Source organism: Schistocerca serialis, chromosome 6 (assembly GCF_023864345.2).
Source record: "Schistocerca serialis cubense isolate TAMUIC-IGC-003099 chromosome 6, iqSchSeri2.2, whole genome shotgun sequence".
Lineage (NCBI taxonomy): Eukaryota > Metazoa > Arthropoda > Insecta > Orthoptera > Acrididae > Schistocerca > Schistocerca serialis.
The window spans coordinates 331,079,924-331,098,190 of NC_064643.1; the positions used below are offsets into that span (position 1 = coordinate 331,079,924).

General features: G+C 40.0%; 1 protein-coding gene across 1 annotated transcript in view; it reads left to right on the top strand.

Annotated features, from left to right (window-relative positions):
• The window catches only part of LOC126484449 (uncharacterized), a 397,416-nt gene that overhangs the window by 259,900 nt on the left and 119,249 nt on the right, over positions 1-18,267 (top strand). Inside the window, exons 3-4 of the mRNA XM_050107970.1 lie at positions 3,127-3,258; positions 15,997-16,080. Coding sequence (XP_049963927.1) covers positions 3,147-3,258; positions 15,997-16,080 — 196 coding nt within the window. The 5' untranslated portion in view covers positions 3,127-3,146. The remainder of the gene's footprint in view (positions 1-3,126; positions 3,259-15,996; positions 16,081-18,267) is intronic.

Consider the following 18,267-nt stretch of genomic DNA (forward strand, 5'->3'; position numbering starts at 1 on the left):
GATGATATTTTTCTGAAACACTGTTGAAGTTCAAAGTACTAGAATCTGCAACAAACTGCTGAGTAGTTCTACTGCCTCTGATATTCACCTTGCAAAAGGACAATATCAGAAAGATTGAAGCTTGTATGGAGGCAAGCAGGTAGTCATTTTTCCCTCATTCCATTAGTATGTGAAGCAGGGAAGGGAATGAATGGTAGTTGCTTGCAGAGTTTGCATGTTTATGTTGTACAAGTAGGTGTCCTTTTAGAAGAGGTATGGCTTTATGGAAGAGATAAGCTTTCAATATATCGTAGTGGATAAAGAGCACTGCCAATTGCCTTTGAGGTCCAAGGTTAAACCACAGTGAGCACCTTGGATTTTTCTTGACTGGAGGGTGTGAAAGAAAGTTTCAAAGAATTTCCTCAATATTGTGAAGGCGACAGAATAAATAAGCAGTTGCACCATGATGTAAGCCTTTTGATATTTATTGCTTTCTAATGAATTTGGGTTAAATGTTTCTCCATCCATCCCAGTTATGTTTCCTTATTCTTGCTAGGCAAATGTCATTATAATTCCTTCAAAAGGTGGCAACATTTGATCCTGTTGATTCTTGCCATTTCGTAGCATTAAGGGTAAAATTGTTTTGTAGAATTGTTTATCAATATTGGCCACATTTTAGAATAATTTCGGCACAGTAACTCCTTGATGTAAGTTATACAGATTTTAGAATATGTTTGCAAGAAGCAGTAAAATACATCATGTATATTATCAAACAATTATCATGTAATTTTTGTTACTTGCAGTATTTATTGAATCTTTTTACTCATATGGTGAGGCTGCACAGCATACAGTTACATGACACCAGTAAGCCTATATTTTTCCCTTTGGCTCTTATTTTATGCTGCATTTTGAAATTTATGATTTTGAATGGAAAGGCAAAAGTGACAAAGAAAAATAAATTTAACATATATTTATAAAATGGCTCCCATTAAGAATGTGTGTTATGTGAGTTCATGTAAAATTCAAATGTAATTCCACATACATTTACATCTTCATCTAAATAGATACTCTGCAGTCCACTGTACAACACATGGCTGAGGATAGCATTTCCCTTCCTGTTCCACTTGCAAATAGAGCAAGGTAAAAAAAGACTGTTTCCATTACTTCCAAATTTGAATCGAGCACAGATAGACTTACTCAGATTAAGTGCAAATTCCTTAGAAAGATGTTAATTATTTTTCCCAACCACTCTCTTTCCATTCTAAAATGTCATATTTTATATTAGTCCCCATGCTTTTATGAGCACTGTCAATAAAATTTGAATCTTCTAGCTATTCAGTCTAATCATTTTCTCCTTCCCGTCTGCAGTTCAGATTCTAGTCTCTCTGCTGGTTCTTCTTGAGATGGATGAAGTGAAGCAATGTTGTTAGTATTTTTGGTGCTGGGTTAAACTGCTAAGGAAAATACAATAATACACTCCTGGAAATGGAAAAAAGAACACATTGACACCGGTGTGTCAGACCCACCATACTTGCTCCGGACACTGCGAGAGGGCTGTACAAGCAATGATCACACGCACGGCACAGCGGACACACCAGGAACCGCGGTGTTGGCCGTCGAATGGCGCTAGCTGCGCAGCATTTGTGCACCGCCGCCGTCAGTGTCAGCCAGTTTGCCGTGGCATACGGAGCTCCATCGCAGTCTTTAACACTGGTAGCATGCCGCGACAGCGCGGACGTGAACCGTATGTGCAGTTGACGGACTTTGAGCGAGGGCGTATAGTGGGCATACTGGAGGCCGGGTGGACGTACCGCCGAATTGCAAAACACGTGGGGCGTGAGGTCTCCACAGTACATCGATGTTGTCGCCAGTGGTCGGCGGAAGGTGCACGTGCCCGTCGACCTGGGACCGGACCGCAGCGACGCACGGATGCACGCCAAGACAGTAGGATCCTACGCAGTGCCGTAGGGGACCGCACCGCCACTTCCCAGCAAATTAGGGACACTGTTGCTCCTGGGGTATCGGCGAGGACCATTCGCAACTGTCTCCATGAAGCTGAGCTACGGTCCCGCACACCGTTAGGCCGTCTTCCGCTCACGCCCCAACATCGTGCAGCCCACCTCCAGTGGTGTCGCGACAGGCGTGAATGGAGGGACGAATGGAGACGTGTCGTCTTCAGCGATGAGAGTCGCTTCTGCCTTGGTGCCAATGATGGTCGTATGCGTGTTTGGCGCCGTGCAGGTGAGCGCCACAATCAGGACTGCATACGACCGAGGCACACAGGGCCAACACCCGGCATCATGGTGTGGGGAGCGATCTCCTACACTGGCCGTACACCACTGGTGATCGTCGAGGGGACACTGAATAGTGCACGGTACATCCAAACCGTCATCGAACCCATCGTTCTACCATTCCTAGACCGGCAAGGGAACTTGCTGTTCCAACAGGACAATGCACGTCCGCATGTATCCCGTGCCACCCAACGTGCTCTAGAAGGTGTAAGTCAACTACCCTGGCCAGCAAGATCTCCGGATCTGTCCCCCATTGAGCATGTTTGGGACTGGATGAAGCGTCGTCTCACGCGGTCTGCACGTCCAGCACGAACGCTGGTCCAACTGAGGCGCCAGGTGGAAATGGCATGGCAAGCCGTTCCACAGGACTACATCCAGCATCTCTACGATCGTCTCCATGGGAGAATAGCAGCCTGCATTGCTGCGAAAGGTGGATATACACTGTACTAGTGCCGACATTGTGCATGCTCTGTTGCCTGTGTCTATGTGCCTGTGGTTCTGTCAGTGTGATCATGTGATGTATCTGACCCCAGGAATGTGTCAATAAAGTTTCCCCTTCCTGGGACAATGAATTCACGGTGTTCTTATTTCAATTTCCAGGAGTGTATATTGTATGGAAAATATATATTATATAGAAAAGTATGTTATGTAGAAAATAATATATTACATAGAACATTTTACTTTTATGTCACATTTTGGTTAGGAAACGTGTAAGTAATGATTATACAGTTTGCAGAAAGTAAAGCAATTAAGCCAAATTTGGAAAATCATTGAGTTGAAGAGGAAGACATGTATCATCATACACCAAGTAACTAACAGTTCCAAAAACAACTAAATATGTGACCATTTCTTACAGATGATGACAATGGCCTGGGGATGGAGCCTGAATCATTGCAGGTGCGCGAGTTCATTGAAAAACTCGTAGAGAAGCTGGTACACGGCGGGCTGGATGACGTGTGTGTTGGCAAACTCCACTCTCACCCAGACTGTAAGCAGATTTCTGAACTGACTCTTAATTAAATGAAGTTTTTCATACGTTAAGGACTAAACTCTGCTTGAATCAGCATCTGCTGCAACATACAATCATCTCTGCTTGCATGATTTTACTTTGGAACTGTTATGGATGTCTGTGAAATACACTTTATTAGAATCAAAACACATTTTGGAAAGGTTGTTTGATCACCTCCCTGGTCTTCATTGTCTAGGATTTATTATGGTGACATTATTAGTGATGACTGATAGATGTTTCAACCTTGAATTTTAATCATTTCTCTGTTTTTCAATATTTATGTTTGTGCAGTAATATAATGTATTGTAGATTTTGGAGTTAAAATATCTTTTCAAAACACATATTGGTTACAATGAAGCTATATTTCACAAAATAATGGACTGATTTCTTACTTTACAAGTTAAAGTTAACACTCTGTATGCCATCTCTCTGCCATAACAATTTTTTTCCTGGCTTAATTTATCAGAGGTCATACTCTCTCACTTGGTCTTACCTTTGTGTCCTAACTATTCATAAAATATTCCACATAATATAATATATTTTAACAAGGTTCTCTTTTTTCAGCTTAGTTTCTTAAACTTTCCTTTGCTGTTGATAACTGGACATGGAAACCACTACACCACAAATTATGTTTTGAAACTGTGTAGATGCTTAAAAGTATGATAAATTGCGAAGAATATTGAGGTTTCACAATTTTCTGCTGTAAAGAAAATAATATCGTTCGCTGTTTCCTGTACTGAAGCTAAACAAAGTAGACAAAAATATAATACTTTCTACTGCCTTCACAAAGACGTGCTAGAGTGAGCTATGTCAGGCAGTCTCCAGTAATAGAGTGTTGTGGAGGCAGATTTCATTTGATGGAGCTGCTAATGATATGTCACATCAGAGACACGAATAAATTTTGAGTCATATAGACACTTTTTTAGTAGTGTACTTTCTTACAACACAGCAAATGTGAATAACTATTAATGAAATACGTTTTTCATCTTGAGTATTCCTGGATGTGTTCTATGGGAAACTTGCATGACAGCATTTCAGATCACACCTGTTTGAGGAATGAGGGATGGTGGAGAAAAAGGTTAAAGAAGATGCAAAACACATTATAGTCATCATTTTCATTCTCTGAAGCACTTTTTGGGTTTTATCAATTATCAGGATCACATCACTGACTTTACTACAACGTAGAAAACACATTATATCCACTGTTGTAAAAACTCAAAGCAAAAAATGTTGATTAATGCTCATAAATTCAAGATCAGCATCAGCCTCATACAAATACCTGACAATTACAATTTTTTAGTACTGTCAAGAGCCCCATATTGTAATCAAACAATCATCTAAATTTTCTTCTATGGCCTAATGATAAATGTTATAAATTTTAGAAGTTCATTTTTGGATAAGTTAAGATGTGTTTCAACCTCTTTTTCTGTTGGTTCATAAATGACATTTATGTCAGTGAGTACTCATAACTAAATACCTGCAGCTTACTAAGAAGATGATAAATCACACACACACACACACACACACACACACACACACACACACACACACACACACACACACAAAATCCGTTTTGTTTTTGTATGGAACGTTAAAAATGGTCCAGCCCCATGACTCCACTCATAGTTTTCAGGAGGTTTTCTCTGGTCAATTGTCAGATACCAGAACTGGCAATCGCCTTCCAAATATTTCCAAGTGGGAACCCCTTCAGCTTCACTCACAGCCTGCTGGGACATTGGGTAGAAAAGAACAAAGTTCTGTAACAGCCTGCCCAATTTGCATGGGTAGGTAATGAAAGATAGGGAGAAGAAAACATAAAGGCAGGCACAAAAGTTGAATGACTCACAAGCATTTGTAACCCAGAGTTCCTCCATATGCAAAAAGAAAGAAAAAATTAACTGAAGCAGAATTAAACAATAATAACAGTACTTGAGGTAGGTTTGACTGTCTATATACCGGTTGTAGAACCAGGCACAGCTGTAGGATAAAAGAAAGATTCACAAATAATAATAATAATAATAATAATAATGATAATGATGATAATAAAGAACAAGCTGAATAAAGCAGGCTTAAAAGTCTCCCTTGAAAAAATCAAATTTATGACAAACATTGAAATAGTGAAAACTGTATATGAAACATTGAAAACTGACAAAATCAAGTACCTAGGAGAAATAATTGAACAAGACATTTCAGAGAAAGAAGCTATTGAACAAGAATTAATAAGTTGAAAACATGTACCACCTGACTAAGACTGTATATAACGAGAAATGAATATCCCTAAATGCCAAAGTTAGAAACTGCTCTACAGTAATTTATTTAGAAGTGCTTTATGCACCAGAATGTTTAACTCTAAATGAAAAAACAATGATGAAAGCACGGGAAATCACAGAAAGAAAAATATTAAGGAAAATTTTTGTACCAGTTAAAGAGCAAACACAATACAGAAGGTGACATAATAGTGAAATTTATGCACATATTGAAAAAAAAGAGACATGATTAAGCTTTCTAAGACTGCATACAGAGGATTAATCCCAACAGACTGACAAAAAGTGTGTCATTCATTTGGGAAATTAAAAATTGATAACACATTGTGCAGAGAAAAAAGGAATGATCGTGTGGCATTGTTGGCCAGGAGGCTCCATCAGATGAAGTTCGGCTGCCGAGTGCAAGTCTTAATTTCAGATGATGCCACATTGAGCGATTTGTGTGTCAGTGATGATTAGATGACGATGATGACAGCACTACACACAGTCCACAAGTGGAGAAAAATCTCCAACCTGGCCAGGATTCAAACCCAGGCCCACGACATTGTAGGCAAACACATTACCACAGGTGGATATGGTGCAGAGAAATTGGAAGAGACAAACTCCAGATTACTCTACAAGATATTGAGGAATGACTGCAACTCAGACAGAAATTCACAGATTCAAAAGGTTTCCATGAAAAGCCAAGAAGAAGATTAGATCCACTTGAACAGAAGAAATAAGGGAGAAACATCAAGAAATGATGAGAGAAATGTAAAAAAAAAGAAAGAAGAAAGGGCAAAAATAAATGTAGTCCATAGTGGCTCATATGTCAAATAATAATAAGAAGAAGAAGAGTAATAATACTAGAATCTCTAGATCTTTGAGATTTAAAAATGTGTTCATCATTGGAAGGGGAAGATGATAATAATAGGGAACAAAATAAAACATACAAGAAATTGAGGGCAGACATGCACTCCTCATCTCCAGTCAGGAGATACACAAGGTATACTGTATTTAAGTCAGCTTCATTACATTTTGAATAAACATCTTCTATGTTTCCAACCATCACATCACATTGTACAATACGTCAATGTTCCAGTCTCGTATTAACAATGTAGGAAAAGACAGATTATAGCTTACCATAATGAAGACATGTTAAGTTGCAGACAGGCACAATTAAAAAAAAAAAAAAAAAAAAAAAAAAGAAGAACTTACATATAGCTTTCGTCCACGGCTTTCATAATCATTGTAGAAACACACACCATTCATACTCACCCTGCAACATATTCTCCCCCTCCCCCGCAGAAGTTATCTTCTGGCCCGAGATGCTGGAGTTGGTGGTTATGTAAGTGAGGTGTGCTTGCTTATGTGTATGAATGGTGTGTGTTTCTCTTATGCTGATTAAAGCTGTGCCCAAAAGCTATACGTAAGGGTCTTTTAATTGTGCCTGTCTGCAGCTTAACATGTGTTCTTTATGGTAAGTAGCAATCTGTCTTTTCCTACATTATTGACATTCCTACCTGGATCTTGATTTGATTGTTTGACTCTCTGTATTCCTTTACCACATAACCATGGAACTTGTGTGGTAAGTCACCAATAGAACTCTGTGCCGTTAAGAGAGATGGCAATTGTGATTTATGGAACAGGTAAACAACTAACTAATTAGAACATCTAAACTCCACCTTGACTCCCTGTTCCTGTCATCTGATCGATACCAAGCTCCATAAGGCACATTTCATGTGGTAACAAGGACAGGAAGACAAACTAAACTGATACAGAGAACTGTATTGATTGACATTACTAGCATACAGTGTCATCCTGGTAAAAGCCTTTTGCAACAGTGATTGGTATTTTGAAATTCTTTGCAGCACAACTTGTTCACAATTAGGGTTACCAGAGTGTTTCAAGAAAATGAAGGAAATGAAAGTGTAAAATGTAAGATATGACAAGGGAATATGGGACATGAAGGTCGAAAAATGTAGGATATCATGATACAGTATAAGATCAAATACTGGAAGGTAAAATTTGACTTTACTTATTTTATTATTGTGAAACATAACTACATTATGCATGGAGAGCTGCATCAAACCAGTCTCAGGACTGAAGACCACAACAACTACATTATATACTTTAAAAATTACAAAGATCTAGAATAGCTGGCTAGCACTTTCAGGAACGGAAATTCCAACTATTTAAGAGAGAGACATGTAAATGTAGGGAAAAAATTCTAACTTTCAAAACAATTAGTTCATTCTTCAGGGACGAAACTGAGGTAGGATCCCAGAATGAGAGGGAGCCAGCTGTTGTGATGATAATGGGAGACCAAGTGATAAAACACATTCAACATTTGCATCATGTACTGGAGTAATGGAAAAAGTACTGTTCCATTTTCTGCAGTTCTGTGTGATGACCTTCATGTTTGCTGCTACTGAAATGTCTAAATCGTTTACCAACAAATGATGGATGCTACTCTCCACATAGAGGAGGCACTATGTGGCAGACAGGCACACTGAAAAAAGACTGCTGGATATGGTTTACAAACTGGGCTAAATTGTTTGTCAGAGACATAGACAAAACAAATAAAAACACACACACACACACACACACACTGTTGTCTCCAGGCATTAAGCGCTGACTCAGACTGCGTCTGAGGTGAGCAGTGATGTTTCCTGGGTAGATAGTAGGCATATAGAAGTGTGGAGTGTGAATGGGGAGGGATAGCTGTGTAAGGGTGGGGGAAGATGCTTGTGCTGGTCGTGGAAGTGTGCAGGGACATCACAGGGACAGGATAATTGGGTACTACGTGAAGTGTAGGTTACCTCTGCTGAGGAGGGGGAGGATACATTGCAGGGAGAGTTACCACCTGTGCAATACATAAATGCTGGTGTTAATGGGAACTCTCCCTGCAACATATCTTTTGTTCCCGTAACTTCCCTGGCCTTAACCTTTGCTAGTCCCTGTCTTCCTCCTGCCCATCCTTTTTCCTGATCCCACTCCAGCCTCCCACATGCCTTCTATCCCACCAATGCACCTGCATAATCCTTTCCCCTTTCTTCATCTCCTCTCCTCTTTGCCCTCCTCCCTGCTCATAACTCTCCCCCCCTCCCCAATCACTCCAGTACAGCCTCCCAATGGGAAACACTTCTCCCACCCTTACCTTGCCATCCCTCCCTCTCCCTGCCCCACTGCCCCACACCTCTTCTGTAGCTCCACAACCTACCCCAACAAAAAGATCACTGCCTATCTCAGACACAGCCATAGTCACAGTTTGGCCATATCAGCTAGAGACAACTGTGATGCTTTGTGTGTGTGTGCGCGTGTGCGCAATTTTATCTATACCTGATGAAAGACTACTAAGTTCGATACCTTAGTTATATAAACAGTCTTTCTTGCAGTGTGGCCAACTGCCACTCAACACTTCTTCCATGTGGTTAGTAGCATCAATCCCTTCCATGTTGTTGTTATTCCATCCCAAATTTCCATTGTTTGATTAAGCCATTCATCATTAAAATTTAAATTTTGAAAGGATACAGATTTTATTCAAAAAAGTAATTTTAATTATGTAATAGGTCACAATGTATGTCAACAACCATAACACCATTTTTAAATGGAAAACAGCTTTGAACATCATTTATTGACACTTTTGAATTTAAATATGCCTATTCAAATGATTTTAATGTACAAATGATACACCCAGGGACTTCAAATAGAACACACATTTATCGTATATCATACACTGAGACAGCATCTGTAAATGAAATTAGATCACAGTGGATCTTGTGATAGCACAAGACTGACTTGCAGACAGTAATGATCACAAATGTCAAACACAGTGTAGCAAGACCAGGTTGCAGTTTTCGCTAGCATAAGACCACCATGATCTGCACTGCTGAGCACATGATACATGCCACAGCATATAAAGGATCCCATAATTGTAGTCATAGAGAAAAATAAGGAGAACTACAGGGCTATTACAAATGAGTGAAGCGATTTCATAAATTCACTGTAGCTCCATTCATTGACATAAGGTCACGGCACACTACAGATACGTAGAAAAACTCATAAAGTTTTGTTTAGCTGAAGCCGCACTTCAGGTTTCTGCCGCCAGAGCGCTCGAGAGCGCAGTGAGACAAAATGGCGACAGGAGCCGAGAAAGCGTATGTCGTGCTTGAAATGCACTCACATCAGTCAGTCATAACAGTGCAACAACACTTCAGGACGAAGTTCAACAAAGATCCACCAACTGCTAACTCCACTCGGCGACGGTATGCGCAGTTTAAAGCTTCTGGATGCCTCTGTAAGGGGAAATCAGCGGGTCGGCCTGCAGTGAGCGAAGAAACGATTGAACGCGTGCGGGCAAGTTTCACGCGTAGCCCGCGGAAGTCGACGAATAAAGCAAGCAGGGAGCTAAACGTACCACAGCCGACGGTTTGGAAAATCTTACGGAAAAGCCTAAAGCAGAAGCCTTACCGTTTACAATTGCTACAAGCCCTGACACCCGATGACAAAGTCAAACGCTTTGATTTTTTGGCGCGGTTGCAACAGCTCATGGAAGAGGATGAGTTCAATGCGAAACTTGTTTTCAGTGATGAAGCAACTTTTTTTCTTAATGGTGAAGTGAACAGACACAGTGTGCGAATCTGGGCGGTAGAGAATCCTCACGCATTCGTGCAGCAAATTCGCAACTCACCAAAAGTTAACGTGTTTTGTGCAATCTCGCGGTTTAAGGTTTACGGCCCCTTTTCTTCTGCGAAAAAAACGTTACAGGACACGTGTATCTGGACATCCGGGAAAATTGGCTAATGCCACAATTGGAAACCGACAGCCCTGACTTCATCTTTCAACTGGATGGTGCTCCACCGCACTTCCATCATGATGTTCGGCATTTCTTAAACAGGAGATTGGAAAACCGATGGATCGGTCGTGGTGGAGATCGTGATCAGCAATTCATGTCATGGCCTCAACGCTCTCCCGACTTAACCCCATGCAATTTCTTTCTGTGGGGTTATGTGAAAGATTCAGTGTTTAAACCTCCTCTACCAAGAAACGTGCCAGAACTGCGAGCTCGCATCAACAATGCTTTCGAACTCATTGATGGGGACATGCTGCGCCGAGTGTGGGAGGTTAACTTGATTATCGGCTTGATGTCTGCCGAATCACTAAAGGGGCACATATCGAACATTTGTGAATGGCTAAAAAAACTTTTTGAGTTTTTGTATGTGTGTGCAAAGCATTGTGAAAATATCTCAAATAATAAAGTTGTTGTAGAGCTGTGAAATCGCTTCAATCATTTGTAATAACCCTGTACATAGCAACCCATTGAATCTGGAAGCACAGAAATCAGGGGGGAAAATAGTCCAATTAAAACTCCCACTGCTAATTGTATAGTTGAATTGCCCATGTTTAAGGCTTTCCTCAGAAGGAAGAACAGTCAAGAGGTTTCTTAAATTCTTCCTGGATGTTGGGCATAAAGTTAAAATGTAGTGCATGTCTGGCATTTTCCAGACATCTGGTAACACTAGTCACAGCACAGTTGAACATCAACAAAGCTGAATTCAGCCTATGCATGTTCTCAGTATTATTGAGAGAGCTTGTATTAGCCTTCTGAGTGAGTTTGCACAATGGTTAAGTCATTGTACTGGTATTCAAAAGGAACAGGGTCCACATTCTTGATGAATAATGTAAACATGTATTGAATTTCATATATCTTAAAGCATAATTCTATTATGAATTTTATTATTTTTCATTGTTCATGAGTAATTCATATTACAAAGGATCAACCTTCAAAACAAATTTACAACTTTATTGTGACACTCTAATTCATCATAATTTTTCCAATGGAGAGGAAAAATGTGTGATACTTCTTCCTGACTTGTTTCTTCCTCCTCCTCAACAGTTAAGCAAGTGACTGGCTTCAATAATGTGAAACAATTTGAAGCATTCTGCGATCAAGCAAGGAGTACTTCAGTTAGGATACTGTCAGCTTGTTTTCTTCTTAATTGCTTTGCTGGATAGGTTGTAAAATTTTATTAATTTATTGAGCTTTTTGTAGAAAATGTGTTTCTGGAAATCTGTTGTGATTGGTTGTAGCAAATAGCTCTCTTTAGCTTGTGCTCAGCCTCTCCAAATTAATCATTCACAAACTTAGTGACAAATTATGGAAAAGTGATGTTCATTCATTTGATAAGGATGGCTAATGTCACACTGAAAAACAAAAGTATCTGCAGCATCCGTGAGAAGCTTTTCATGAAACCATTTCTGCTACCACTTCATGTATTTATTGTTTTACCAAATGTTGCATATTTGCAAAAGTAATTGTAAGAAACTGTGAAAATGAGGGAAGAGAGGCACATTTCTCAGGAGTGACATGAGCACACACTGATTTTGGCACAGACTATAGCTGTTAAAAGTTTGCTATATCTGCTTTTGTAGTAGCTCTAGAAAACGTTCAAAGATAGCAGCACCATACAGAGAGCAGGTAGTCATACATACATACTGTCTAACAAGCACCATCAGTTTTCTCATCAGGAACTGGCTCCTGTGTTTTGCAACACATTGGTCCAACCTCACAATGTACCATCATTGGAATGCATTGTCATACAATGAGCTACATTCAGACTTGATAGCCAAAGCTTCAGGAACTTCTGTGTTGACATCTTGAGGTGTCTGGTATTCTGCTGGATATCAGTGTTGTTCTTGCACCATATTTCAACAGTATGACTCATTATCTTCATTAGGTGCTACCTGAACCTGCTCACTGAGTGGAACAGAGCCTTACCTGGGCTCTTCTCCATCCATTGCTGATTGAGGTGTTCCCTCTGTGGTCCACTCCAGCTAGCAGCATCCTTAGGCAGTCCAGAGCATCTGTCTGTGGGCTGGCACTCAGTTTTTGGTCCGCTACAGTTTCACTCTTTTCCTCTGCAGATCACTCCCACTAGAAATATTCTTAAGCATTCCCCCTTCAGTCAGGTGCACCAGGCCAAGCACTGGTGTTTAGTCTCCAGCCTCATGCACCAGACTGCCTGTTGGCATTTTGTGGAGTACCATGTGCTCCCTGTGCAGTTTACTCTCACTAGAAGCACCCTTTGATGTTCCATCTTTAGTCTGGTGCACCTGGTGCATCTGGGGTTTGTTTACCATGTCCGCACCCTAAGTTCTTCTTTTTGTGGAGTTCTGCTGCTGCCTCATTGCATTTTCAACAACACCAGTGCAGGATCCCAGGCTCTGCTGAGTTGGTACCCTTTGTCATCATTCATCAGGCTTTTTGTTACCTTTATGTCTATAGTCTCTCATATAACAGTGTCCCCGTACCTGGGGGTCTGTACCAGAACCTTTGTTTCATCACAGTTCATGGAGTGATTAAGTTCCAGTGTTTGGCAATGGCTGATTTAATTGCCTGTCTTGCTCAGGTATGCCTCTGATGTTCTTTGCAACTTATGTCCACCATCCTAATTGTTTGACCAGTGTACAAAATGCCACATTGGCAAGGTCTATTCTAAATTCCTGGTTTTCACAGTCCTAGTAATGCCTTCTGTGCAAATCTCTCCATGAATACATTTGTAGCCACCAGAGACAGAAGGGCTGCCCAAGACTTCACCTTCTGCCTGCTTGTAATATTGCCCCCATACAGAAAATAATTTGAGGCCAGTACATGTTTGAACAGGTCCAGCAGAGTGTCGTCAAATTTCTCTGCAGTCAGTTCCAGTGAGTCTTTCAGTGGCACCCTAGTGAACTGGGGTACCACATCAAAGCTGACCATTTTATCAGATTCTGTAATATGTTGTTCCTTGAGGCATTGTAAGAAGTCCCCCCCCCTCCCCCCCCCCCCCCAAGTTGCCGATGTGATGAATACACTTTCCCTTGTATGAGAGCAGCAGTTACTTCAAGTACTTGGCTACTGGGTACACTGATGCATCTGCATTACTTACAGCTTGAGGCAGTGGCACACCCTCTTAGTGTACTTTTGGCTGCCCATGAAGTGTAGTTTAAACTGGTGTTCTTGTTCATAGTTGTTTAACAACCTTTTCAGGCATACCAATTTCCTTCAAAAGACCCCGGGTCTTCTTGTCCAGTTTGTCTGTAGGGTCATATTCCAAAAGTCTGTATGTGGGTCCTCCATAACTATGATGAAATGAGGGTTCAGGTACAGACTCCCAATTACTGGAACTCTGTTATAAGAAAATCTATGGAGATAAAAGTCATGAATACTCTGATGAATTGCAACTCTGAGTACCAAGCCAATAGAGCCTGGGATCCTGCACTGGAGTTGCTGAAAACACAATAGGGCAGCAGCAAAACGCCACAAAAAAAGAGCTAATGGTGTGGACATAGGAAATAAACCCCAGATAGAGCATCAGGTACATCAGACTGAAGGTGGAACATTGCAGGGTGCTTGTAGAGGGATTGGACCACAAAGGGAACACCTTGAACCATACTGGACCAAAAATGGGATGCCAATATGCAGACGGGTGCATGAAACCTGAAAACAAGACACCAGAACACATCCTGGTACATCAAACTGAGGACGGAATGCCTAAGAATGTTTCTAGCAGGAACATATCACAGAGAGAACACCTGGAACTGCAGCAGATCAGAAATGGAATGCCAGCCCACAGATAGGCACTCTGGAATGAAGAGTGTATGCCTAAGAATGCTGCTAGTGAGAGTGAACTGCAGACAGAATGCCTGGATCCGACAATGTAGGGAGGGAAGAGCACAGATATAAAAACTGGATCCACTCCACTCAACCAGCAGTCTCAGGTAGCACCTTATGAAGATAACGAGTCATGTTGTTGAAATATCATGCAAGAACAAAGTTGATATCCAGCAGACTACCCGACACCTCAATGTGTCAACAGCTCACATGGAAAATCTGAAGAGTTACAGCATCTATGTTGATAGAGTTTTAACTCCCAATGACTGTAACTTCTGACCTCTTTATTTCAATGTTTTGTAAATCTTAGAGAAGATTTCTTTAAAAGTATTTCTTCTGTATGTAAAATACATAAAATTCTTAAATATTATAATTTATGTAATATATAAAAATTAATAGGGAGATTACTGTGAGGGAATGTGCAATATGCTGTATTGGCGGTCATTATAAAAAGTGTTCATATCATGTGGAGTTTGTGTCTTTAGTTTCATCATAAATTTTGAATTTAATTTATTGAATTTGGCATGATTATGTATTGTGGTAACCTATAGCTTGTCATATTTGTGTGTCAGAACACTATACTAATGGGAACAATAGTATCCCTTGAACATATTCATTGAATGCTGCAGCAAATGTGCACAGCTGGTGACTGCTCTATTGGTAGTGGCAAAAGTATAAAGGTCATTATCTGTTGAAAAGGAGTTATAAAATCCTCAACTAACTGGTGTAAAGATTCATCATCTGAGTCAAAAGTCAAATTGTAAACCAAGACAAAATCAAAATGTGTAATATAAATTTGCCAATCCATGAATGTAAACAGGAAGTAAGCACTAGGATGCTATATGGATACTAGGATGTCACTTTACAGAAGGCTTCAATCATTACACAGCAGTGTGCATGTGTGTGTGTGTGTGTGTGTGTGTGTGTGTGTGTGTGTGTGTGTGAGCTGCATGCAAGTGTTTATGGGCTGTTTGTCAGAGGACTGAGTCAAAAGACATTGACTGTGATACTGCTAACGTTTCTGCCTTGGTACCAGTATTGCCATTGGATTTGCTCAGTATTGAATACATTGTCATCCTTTTTCAGGTTCATTAGTGCAAATATAGGCAAATATACTTCCATCTTACAGCAAATCAGATCATTAAAGGCTAACACCAAAATTTTACAATTGCATGTATTTTTGCAAACAAAGAAATCTAAGCTGTGCCCTACTTTCTATCATGCTATATATTACCATTCTTTTAACAAGGAATGAAGATTGATATAAGCTTACATTGTGGTTTGCCAGCAGTGCAACTTTGCCTACTATTTTGCATGCTTGGAAATCTTTCTGTGAAATGTATGCCATAGCTACATCAAATGTTTCTAAAATATCGATAACGACTATTTCTGTGTATACATTTATATATAGCATAACTGCTAATGCTTTATAATGTCTGCTACATAATTTTGTACGCTGTCATGTTTTGTTGTGGTGTACAGTGGTTTTCATGTCCAGCAGCATGTAAATGCAAAATTATGAGAAAGGAATGGGTGAGAAAGTATTTTTCTGAGGAACAAAACAATTACATCAAAGCTCTGCATCAGTGGAGAAATAGGTTTTACTACTTTTTTGCATTGTAAGAGTCTGAAAGCAATGACCAAATTCAGATAGATGACATATGTTAACAACAGAACTGATCTCAAGAGAAACGTGCATGGTGTCACATAACAAAATATGTAACAAATGCTGATGCAGGTCTTTGAGGGATTGAATGACTTATGCATGTAAGCTTTCCTAACTGTATGTTGGCTGCATTGTAATGAGGGCTGTTGCAGATGACCGCATGTTTGCCTGCCACCACGCGAATCTGTGTGAAGCTCTTGCCAGGCTTTCATTTGCTTTGCAGATGGCAATTGCCAGTAAGTTGAAATATATGTTTTGCTCTAATGAAATTTCTTTGTCATGATGTGCTGTTGATTACTTAGAGAAAGAGAATGCTGACCAAAATGATAAGATACATAAATCTGTAATGAATGAACATCGTAAGAATAAAAAGACAAAAGATGAATTCTTTATATTTATTGTCACTCTTTTCAGTACATATGTCATTAAAAAATGATCTGCTGAACTCACTGAGTAACTAGCAGTATCAAATTGAGATGGATCCCTACTCCTGTTTCCAGTTATGCCCCTTTTGTACCGCCAGACACTGTGAGAATACTGTATCTACTACTGTGCTCTTACTAATGGATATTCACTCTTTCATTAGTTAAGGATGTCAGCTTAAAACATTGCACAGAATTTTAAGTTTTTACGTTATAGAATCTTATTCTTTGCAGGAACTGTTTTAGAATGAATAAGATGGAAATAAGTTATTGAAAAGTAAAAATTTGGTCAGTATTTTGTTGTATGATTCATCACATTGTGTGCCAAGTAGGGGTAACATATAATGTGCCTCCAACACTTTCAAGCAGATGATCTCACTGGTATTTTAAAGCAGCCCTTTAGTTATTAACACACATTAGATTCTCGCTAATCCAGCCCTCAGTCGTCCAGCCTCTCAGTAATCCAATGCACATCCAGCCCTCAGTCGTCCAGCCTCTCAGTAATCCAATGCACATCCAAAACCACATGCACAATGAATTATCGTGTGCAACAATGCTCAGTTAAACAATGCTTTATATACTGTATTTGAAATTGTAGCTTTCATTACAGTTTGGAATCGTGTCTTCTAAAAGAAAACACATTACGTTAGACCTCAAGCAGAAACTCAAAATTTTAGATAAGTTAAATCGAGGATCTTCACAGAAAGCCATTGCTGCTGAGTTCAATGTTGAATGAGCAACTGTTTATGACATAAAAAAGGAAGATGATGTTATCTGACAGTACTCAACACAAATGGGAGTTGGGAAAACGGAAGGTTATGCGAAAGAGTGAGAATGAAGAACTGGACGTAGCTGTTTATAAATGGTTCATACAACAACACAGTAAAGGAATTCCAGACAGTGGCCCAATTATAAAGGAAAAAGCAGCTGCATTTAACAAATAACTTGGCGTTAGTAACTTGTTTGCAGCGAGTGAAGGCTAGCTATCAAACTGGAGAAAAGGACATGGCATTCGGCAGCAGACAGTCACCAGGGAAAGTCGCTCAGCTAACGATTAGGATGCTGGTGAGTTTGTAAGCAAGATATGGAAGATAATAGAGGAAGAAGATTTAACTGCTGATGCCTTGTATAAAGCTGATGAAACAGGACTCTTTTACAAGATGCTTCCTTCAAAAACATAGCTGCCAAGAATGAGAAGGAAGTTTGTGGTTAAAAGCAACAGAAAGAGCTTGTAACATTAATGGCATGTTGTAATGCAAATGGGAGTCATAAACTATTGCTTATGGTGATTGGAAAATCCCAACATCCACGTTTCTTTCAACACACTGTCATAAATACTCTACCAGTGCAGTATTGCGCTCGGAAGAAAGCATGGATGGACAGACAAATATTCTCTCAGTGGTTCCATGAAATGTTTGTACCAGCAGTCAGAAAGGAGCTAAAGAAGAAAAAGCTTCCACTGAAAGCTATCCCTATAATTGACAACGCTCTCAGTTATCCTTAAAATGTTTCTCTATAGCCCGATGGACCAGGGAATTTTAGAATCAGACATCATTATCAACATTCACTTCCCTTCTCCTTGCTGAACGAAAGTGAAAACGACTCTACCGAGACTACGCTGAAGGCATGGAAAGTAATTAACATATGTGATGTTGTTTTCCAAGCATCACAGCATGGGATAAAGTGGAGAGCGCTACCATAATGAAGAGCTGGAGAAAATTGTGGCCATCCATTGATACCGTTAAGTCCCATAGTGCTTAGAGCCGTTTGAACCATTGATGCTGAGTTGGATCCAGTAGTGAGTGACAGTGATGAGCCAGTCAATTTGGAATTATCAATTACTTTGTACACTGACATGTTCCACAACCTGCTAGGAGGAAAAGAAATTGATGATGAAGATGTTACTAAGTGGCTGAATGAGCAAAACTGTGATATGGACCAAACGTTAACAGATGAAGAAATAATCAAAAGTGTGCAAGAAAGTAATGATGAAAGTGATGA